Here is an 8195-nt window from a genome sequence, read left to right on the forward strand (position 1 = left end):
AAATCTCCAACATTTGGTATTAAAAATGAATAAATCTGCGATTTGCTGGCTAAGTTCCACTGGGTTATTTCCTTGTTGTGCTCTTGTTGGAGCTCGAAAATATTCATTAACTAGAGACAATGGCTGCATTTTTATTGCCTTTTAATAGTCGAATTGTAAAAAGGGGTTTCATATGCAATTCACCACACGTAGAATCGTGCTCAGGCAAAATTCGTTTGAACAAATGGACGATTGCTTCTAAGTGAAAAAATAAATAAAAATAGAAACTGATGATGCGTACTGCTATATTTCTAAGAGGTGATATATTTAAAATGTACTAAATATTATAAAACAGCAATAAAATCAACGCTAGTTGTGGTACTCCTTATGGCAGCACTTCGCTAGCTCAAAAGCTGTATCTTGAGGAGTGCCTTTCTCCATGAAACACTTATCCAAAATCTTGTCCACCAACCCTTCATCGCCAAGTAAAAGTGTTAGTTTCTCCTTCAGCTTCTCCTTGCTGTGCAATCCATTTTCGTCGATAAATCCACTTTTCTTTCCAATGCAAACCAAGTGGTTCTTGAAAACGATGTCATCAGGTATATCGCCTTCCACAGATTTTTCCATCATTTCGTGGGTCGCGCCTGTTTCAGCCATGCATTCTTTGAATATGCTGACCGCTTTTTCCCGCTGATCTCCCGCCAGGTGTTCGAATTCTTTGTAGTTGCTGAAATCAAAATCCTACAAAAAACATTTACAGTCACGCAAACAGCCAAGGCAAAAATGGACTTACTGATTTCACTACTGCAGCCAAAAGTAGCAGGAAAAACACACACAATCCGTTCATTTTTATGCGGACCTTTAGAACTTTTTGAGCTAGATGGGTTGTCTCACTGTTGACAAACCGAAGTTGGTGGCAAGTTTATATATTCGTCCACCCTGACCTAACTTAGTGTGACTTTGCAGAATCATTAAGGCATAACTAGCAATCAAATATATTAGCTTTGTAAAAAGTCATCGTGTCCTATTATTAAAAAACAATATTTTGCCCAATATGCATTCAATGATATGTTATTAGCTTCAGACGCTCGTTAACGGCCTTCGCTGTAAAACTCATTCAACGTGAACTTCTAATTGGGATGCGGATCAAACGTTCACTAACAATCAAAAAGTATACAAGTAATTGATTTTACATGGATAAAATCAACTGTATTTAGAACAAGCTGCACTGGAAAGGGGCTTTAATATATTTTTCTAGAAAATCCCGCCTTCCAGCTTTTTTACTGGATTATTAATGAAGTGCTTGCTTTTGAGGCACTGCCTTGAACTTTTCCATACAAATTATTTATATGAAATTGAGGCATGGAAAATTGCTACTGGACTATTCTTTGAACGCAAATGACTACAGTGCACAAACCCTTAAAGCCATATTTCGACGTTGAATTTCTTCAAGTTTATCACAGACAACTAGACGAAAGGGGAATCAACATTTGGCAAATTCATGAAGAAATTTCAGAAAAACCAAAGCGTTTTGAACACGATCGAGTTTTTTACGAGTCTGATTATTTCAGGACTTGAACCAACATGAATTTGAACAAACAAATCGTTTTTTTACAATTTGCGTTGAATTAAATATGTATGGTAATTTGTACATGTGAAAAGTGTGGGTTTTCTGAATAATGAGCTATGAAAATGGAACAGATGGAAAGCGGCGTTTCGCTTTTATGGAAATTCGGGTTTTATTTGTTTGGTGTATTTGACTAGGGAATAGTTATCAATCGAAATGCCGAAAATCCATCATAAATGTTTCTGGTTCTAAATTTAAGTACATAGGAGTGCTATTTCAAGAATAGAGACTAGTTGCGCTAATTGCTTATAATTTGAGCACATACTTTGAACATCCAATTTAAAGCAAATTACACACAATAAGTCATTTTGTGCGGCAGAACAATAGAACGTTCGCGAACAAGCAAATCATTCATGTTGTATATTTAGATTGAAATACACACATAAAACATCCAATTAATAAAATGCCGCCTACAATCTGATAATTTATTACAGTGGCAACACGTAACTGCACCTATAAACTAGAATGGTTTTTAATCCTTCATTCCAGAAAATTTGATTTACTTACTTCGCCATAGCATTTATTGCAAAATATTATTAAACCTGCACAATAAGTAACGGAACAAACTGGCCCCATTTTGGAATCGATTTCAATACTCTTGGCAGTACATCGATAGATCAAAATATTTTTTGTTCAAACTTTACCGTCAGCAATTGCGCTTTTCAAGCAATAATTATATTTTACACATTGAGGTTTTTGTTAAATAATCCAACTAAAGAACAATTTCAGAGTTGAAGTCGTCGATAGCTTTTTCTTCAAACAAACACTTGGACATCCTATAAACTGTTTCTTTCCTAGTTTTATACAGAATCAAACACTTTTTTAATACTTCGTCGTAGTCAACAGGTGTCGATTTGCTGATCTCGGCCAATTGTTCCAGATGCATTTTATGCATTTTTTGCATAAAAAATTAATTTTTTTATATTCAGGTACACTAGAGTGAACCACTGCAGCCAAACCTTTGCTTTCTCGGTCAAATCCGACCATAGAAACACCCCCCATTTGCTTAAAAGACCGCCTTTTAAATTATTTTATACACATTTATGGTATCATTAGCAAAAAGCCAGCAGCCATTTATTATTGCTAATATTGCCTGGATGCATGTTATTACCTTGTTGCAATACATTTAATTATCAAATATATATTATCTGTGCTTGGTGACGGAAATTCGTAGCGTACAAACGAAAGTACAACGAGAATAGAAATTTTTCATATATTTATTTAAAATTATATTAATTCTCTTCTATGATAGTGCAACAAGTAGCTTTAGTTGGTCTGTTGAAAATCACAAAGTGACTTTTTTCTAGCGATGTTGGGGTTTGCAGTTCATCATTCTAAAAATTTACTGCAAAGGTTTTCATTTTGTCTTCGATCGAGTAATTAATTACTCTATTGAACAGTGCTCTATTGAATAGTGCAAATCTCATTTTTCCTTTAGCTGACGCCAAACTATAATTAAAATTTTTTCCCTTATTGATATTCCCAAGCGTTTAGTATCACGAACGTCCATAGTAATTTTATGCTTGGAAATGTTCATCTATTATAATCTGGAAATGATTGGCCGAATTTTTATGAATTGAAACTGTAGTTTCACTTTGATTAATCGAGAAATGTCGGTAATTACATTTTTATGAAAATGGAAGACATGAAATCCTTGGTCAAATGACCAGCAATTTGCCATGTGAAAAATCTGATTTTTATGAAATCTGCATGCAATAAAAGCATTTCTTTGCCAGTGGTCTGAATCATTGAAGTTCAGTATTCCCGTTTATCAGTATCGTGGTCTTTTGCAGGAACAATGAGTCAGAAAATCCATTTTGCGCTTGTGGCAGTGTTTTTAACTTTTCTGGTTAATGTAAGTAAAGTCGCTAACTCTTATTAATTAAGTGTAAAAATTACACAACTTGCAGATAATTGAGGCAGATCAGCGTGAGAAAGCCGTGGAATTCCAACGGGGTTGCATGGAAGCCCACGGACTTCTAGAAGATGAACTGCACGAAATTATGGATGGAAAACCGATACAAAATGAGGCATTTTACTTCCACTTTTTCTGTGTGGTGAAAAAAGCAAAACTCATCTCAGATAATGGAATTGTCAACACTGACCATTTCGAAGAAAACTTGAAGGATGTTATTGATGAGGAGCATATGGCTCATGTCGCTGCCTTAACTAGAAAGTGTCTGATACAAAGGGATGATATTTTCACTACCATTAAAATGGCAATCGATTGCTTCTATTCTTCAGAACATAAGCTGTGATTCGGCAATGTTAAGATTAATATGAATTTTTGAATGTATGTTTTGTGTTTTATTTACGCATCAAAGTCTTTAGTAGACAAAGACGTTTTAAAAAATTATTATTCCGCTTAACAACTGCCAAAAGGGCGTGTTTTTGTAAATTACATTTTGCCATTAAACTGGCTAAATTCGCATTTTTGCTGGTTTCAATGCGCCCATTACAAAATGTATATGATTACGGTTTCAGTATGTTATTAATATTTCCGGGCACCGATGAGGATTTCCACCCGCTAAACATATTGTTTAAACAAATTGTCCTTAATTGATACAGTAAGTATTGATAAATTTTCCCATTTATTATTAGACCGGGAGCTAGAAGGTATACTTCATCGAACAATCTTGCTAGCTTTTTGTTGAAACATTCTTTCAAACTTTTGTTTGATTTTTTGATTTTATTTAGAAAAAAATCCCAAGTGCGCTTTAGTTGGATTTCAAGAAAATTTTTAAACACCGGTGGTTTAAGCGCAAAAATCAGACGAACCCTGGACTATAAAATGGAAACCACTTCTAATCATGCCCATTTCGAATCTTTGCTAACTAATAATTTTGCATTATCGACGAATTGCACCAGTATAAAAGGACTCGGGCGATTCACTTAATTTATGTGATTCTACAGTTCATTTCAAAAATGTTTCCTGCTATAAAATTCCTCATAGTTCTGGGAGTAGTTGCGGTGGTAAGTAGAGTTTCGCATTTTTTGCTCAACGTTCCTGAAAAATTGCTGTTTTAGGCCACAAGAGCTGATCGTCAACAAGTAGTTGACTTCCATCGCCCCTGCTTAGACCATCATGAGATCGAGGATGACGATCTGCATTTCGCGTTAGATAAAATAAAAATGCGAGACGACGACGAATTCTATCTTCACTTCTTCTGCGTGGCTAAACAAGGACAACTTATGACCGAAGACGGAACAGTAAACACGGATAATTTCGAAACCAACATGAAAGGCATAATAGATGAGGATAACATGGAAAATGTGGCGGCGATTGTTCGCTTGTGTTTGATTCAAAAAGACACAGTGTTGCAAACTATTCGAAATGCCGTTGACTGTTTCATGGGAAAGGACCATAAGCTATAGTCGAACAGTTTGTATGTATTTCAATATACGCTTCAGGAATCAAACGATTCAGTTTTATTTACGAAATATGGAAGTTGCTTGCAACCAAAGCCTTGGTTTTTGGGGGCATTTTCCGTATTTTAATTAGAACTTTCTGCAGATCCGTTTGAGACTCACGTGAACTTAAAACAATTCACCTAACTTCACGGTTGTCTATTTCGGCATTTTCAGGGCAGATAAACATTGCAGTTTTCCCAATTTAAGGCAAGAAATGCGATTGCCCGGGTACACCTAAATCCAATTTACTTCAGAAACCATTACTTGAAGCTCGAGATGCACTTTTACCCCGCTGAATAGATAATGAATAGTAGAAACCTGTTAGGTAATGCCCGTTTATTTTAGGAACATTCCAGACGCCAGGAATGTCGTGTTGATGCCTTTTATGCATTTGTTGGTTTCAATAAATCGATAGAGAAGAACGCTCCAATTTTTTAAGGACTTATTTTCAGCAACCGCATTTCAACTGTGGATTTTCCCCGAGTTAGTATGAATGCAAATTAAATGTTATCTTAACATATTAGACTCCCACGTAATCTCCAAAGCATTTGCGGTTGATTTTTAATTAAGACCCAGCTTACAAAAACCATTTTCCCTTGAAAGCATTTAGTGCTTTTTAAACATATTTTAAACCGGAACTAAAGCAAAACCTCGTTTGCATTTTAACTGCGACACTTTCATTTTGCCGTGTCTAACTTTGAGCTTTTGAAACGCCAACAGAATTTGGTTTATTGTGAGAAACATTCTTTGGCAAACAAAACAAAAAACTAAGTAATTTTTGCAATATATTCTATCATTTATTTAAAGCGCTGCTTTAGCCGACGTTCGAGTTTCATTAAAGTAATTCCATTCTAGGTGAACGAATAACCATACAAAGTCGAATGCAACGTTGTACAAGTAATTTTGTTTTGGAAATGGTGCAATTTAGAGTGTAGAAACGCTGCCAGTTCAAAAGCCCCGTTCCGTAAAGAGCTTTTATGGCGAGATATTTACATTTGCCCTAGTAAAATGCAAAATGCAACAATTTCCCGAATATAGAAAATTTTGCAGCCATATTTGAGCCACCTGTTGATTGTTCATGCCAGTTGATTAGAGCTTTGGCTCTAAACTATTCATAATTCAACTTTATTTTATCATAAACTAGCAGTATTCTGGTGCATAGAATGCGGGCTTTATGGTACATTTTGGGGCTGAAATCCGTCCATTACACGCTAATTATCTAACAAAAGATAACTGCTTTGAAAATGATATTGAAGTGAACCGTAATTGCTTTATTGGATGTATGGACGGCTTAATTAAGACGCAAAGTGGGATCAAACCAGGCAGAAATTTGTTTTTTTAAAAACGTACAAGGATTTAATTAATTTTCCGGGCTGTTTAGATGGATTTTCGAGGGTTCAGAAAAGTTTCCTTCCGAAGCTTTAACGGGAAGTTTCTTGTTAGTTTCACAGTAGAAACCTTGTATTATGGGATCAGATTGTACGAATAACTAAGCAAGTTTAGTGTTTTTGCAAAGTCTTGTACTGTTGCAGAAGGCTAAAGAAAAAAGTGAAGAACTTAAAAATGGCGAAATTGTGCATAAAAAAATCATTTTGTGGCGTTAAAAAGGTAAGAGTCGAAGGACTGTATGAACAGTTTTTCTACATGTTGCCCCTAGATTTGGGGAGCAGGGAAAATTCAAGTAGAAACAAGAGTAATCCGAAAATTTTGAAAATTTTTGCAAATACGCAACACTTCTACTACGCAACATTGCGCGCCCAATTTCTATTGATCTACTTTTTATATATTCATTCAAATTTGAAAAATCCTTATGGAATAGTGTGAATCACCCCCAAAATCGAAGTTAAAAAGTTAACCAAAATTCAAAAAATTGTCAAAAATCAACTTAGAGCTTTTGATAACAGAAAATCAAGCCATCCATATGAACAAATTTTTTCTATCTTTCCGCCCAATTTCAGCGTTTTGGTTCAAGCATTGCAGAAATTATGAATTTTGAAAGTAAAATCTACCAGAAAATTGACTTTGACTGAAGTTTCTTCAAAGTCCTCCAAAGAAAGTGTGCAACTTTAAAGCACAATTTCAAGCAAATTTAAGATCTGCACAACTGAAACTAATAACTATTCAGGATTGCCAAAAAAACAATGAAAACAGAACGAAAGGAATATATTTGAAAGCCAAACAGATATAAGATTTCGCCCAAAAAATATTTCTCCTGAGCTCCCCGGGGGTTGTAGCTTTAGCCTTCCAAGCAAAACTAAAAAATTTTCTAAAATCTATTTATTTTGGTTTAATGCAGTTGGGTAAGTAGGGCAAATGCTCAAAAAATCCTATAGTTGCGCAGCATCCAAAACTATTAACTCTAAGCCAGATTATTTTAATTTGGATCATTCACCCAAAACCACAGCTTAAAGAAATAACTAATAACATTATCAAAAGCAGAAATTTTATGAATGCGGATCTCAGCTAGTTGTTTCCGGAAAATAAAGAATTTAAACAATTTACGCGCGGTTTAGAGGCAATTTTAATACTCCCTCGCGTTCAAATGTGATTCTAATGTTGTAAAAGTTCTCCGAAAGGGCCTGAAGTGGAGGATTATTTACTTTCCAGGAAAAGTGGGTCTGTAGGTAAATGCCCCGAATCTTCAAATAGTAAGGATATTAGGGATCCCCTTTTATTTTTGGGGAAACCATCAGGATTTAGATTATGCGTGAAACCTTCGCCACCCAACAGCAATTCCGGGTCTTTTTCACTAATTTGTTTTACCATGAAATATTTTTGTTTCGAACAAATCGACGACGATGGTGATACTCATTGATGGTGCAAAGCCGTGAATCAAATCCAGCGATATTTTACCCTGTATTATGCAATCAACGTAAATCATTTCGGTTTAGTGGCAAATTGCAGCTTTCAGATCTAGTTACATCTATTTTCAACCACACGGAAGCTGTGGAGCTGCGGAAAATTAAGCTGCCTGAAAAATTTGGCATAAAAACTTATCAGAACAGAACAACGCATGCATCTTTACAAATAAATATTCAATAAAATACACATTATCAAAAGAGATAGACTTTCGAGGCCATTCCTTGAAACTAATGGGTTTTTCGGGTTTTTAGGCCGTCGTTCGGTAGAATTTCTTCCTGACGTTTCGCAAGCACGAGTGGCTTGCATCTTCAGAAGT

The 8195-nt window shown here is 35.3% G+C and overlaps 4 protein-coding genes across 4 annotated transcripts in view; 2 read left to right on the plus strand and 2 right to left on the minus strand.

The window, feature by feature from the left end:
* Positions 1 to 8195, minus strand: part of LOC109536416 (inactive dipeptidyl peptidase 10) — a gene marked incomplete in the record, with an annotated part of 29733 nt that overhangs the window by 12356 nt on the left and 9182 nt on the right.
* Positions 268 to 1203, minus strand: LOC109536418 (B2 protein). Its single transcript, XM_019902619.2, has 2 exons — positions 773 to 1203; positions 268 to 720 (listed from the first exon to the last, which is right to left on the minus strand). Exons 1-2 carry the CDS (start codon positions 824 to 826, stop codon positions 349 to 351), a joined length of 426 nt encoding a protein of 141 aa, XP_019758178.2. The 5' UTR covers positions 827 to 1203; the 3' UTR covers positions 268 to 348.
* On the plus strand, positions 3274 to 3902 carry LOC109536419. The gene is made up of 2 exons (XM_019902620.2): positions 3274 to 3461; positions 3517 to 3902. Exons 1-2 carry the CDS (start codon positions 3405 to 3407, stop codon positions 3862 to 3864), a joined length of 405 nt encoding a protein of 134 aa, XP_019758179.1. The 5' UTR covers positions 3274 to 3404; the 3' UTR covers positions 3865 to 3902.
* LOC109536420 lies at positions 4209 to 5025 on the plus strand. Its single transcript, XM_019902621.1, has 2 exons — positions 4209 to 4579; positions 4634 to 5025. Exons 1-2 carry the CDS (start codon positions 4532 to 4534, stop codon positions 4979 to 4981), a joined length of 396 nt encoding a protein of 131 aa, XP_019758180.1. The 5' UTR covers positions 4209 to 4531; the 3' UTR covers positions 4982 to 5025.

This window comes from Dendroctonus ponderosae, unplaced genomic scaffold (assembly GCF_020466585.1).
Source record: "Dendroctonus ponderosae isolate FM_Combo_2020 unplaced genomic scaffold, Dpon_F_20191213v2 Dpon_F_20191213_6, whole genome shotgun sequence".
NCBI classification, from domain to species: domain Eukaryota; kingdom Metazoa; phylum Arthropoda; class Insecta; order Coleoptera; family Curculionidae; genus Dendroctonus; species Dendroctonus ponderosae.

Bases quoted from the DNA above. Each gene is read 5' to 3' on its own strand.
- LOC109536420 (XM_019902621.1), top strand. From the start codon at position 4,532: ATGTTTCCTGCTATAAAATTCCTCATAGTTCTGGGAGTAGTTGCGGTG. The intron at 4,580-4,633 runs GTAAGTAGAGTT...TTGCTGTTTTAG, and splicing joins TTCTGGGAGTAGTTGCGGTG to GCCACAAGAGCTGATCGTCA.
- LOC109536419 (XM_019902620.2), top strand. From the start codon at position 3,405: ATGAGTCAGAAAATCCATTTTGCGCTTGTGGCAGTGTTTTTAACTTTT. The intron at 3,462-3,516 runs GTAAGTAAAGTC...CACAACTTGCAG, and splicing joins TTTTAACTTTTCTGGTTAAT to ATAATTGAGGCAGATCAGCG.
- LOC109536418 (XM_019902619.2), bottom strand. From the start codon at position 826: ATGAACGGATTGTGTGTGTTTTTCCTGCTACTTTTGGCTGCAGTAGTG. The intron at 721-772 runs GTAAGTCCATTT...TGTTTTTTGTAG, and splicing joins TGGCTGCAGTAGTGAAATCA to GATTTTGATTTCAGCAACTA.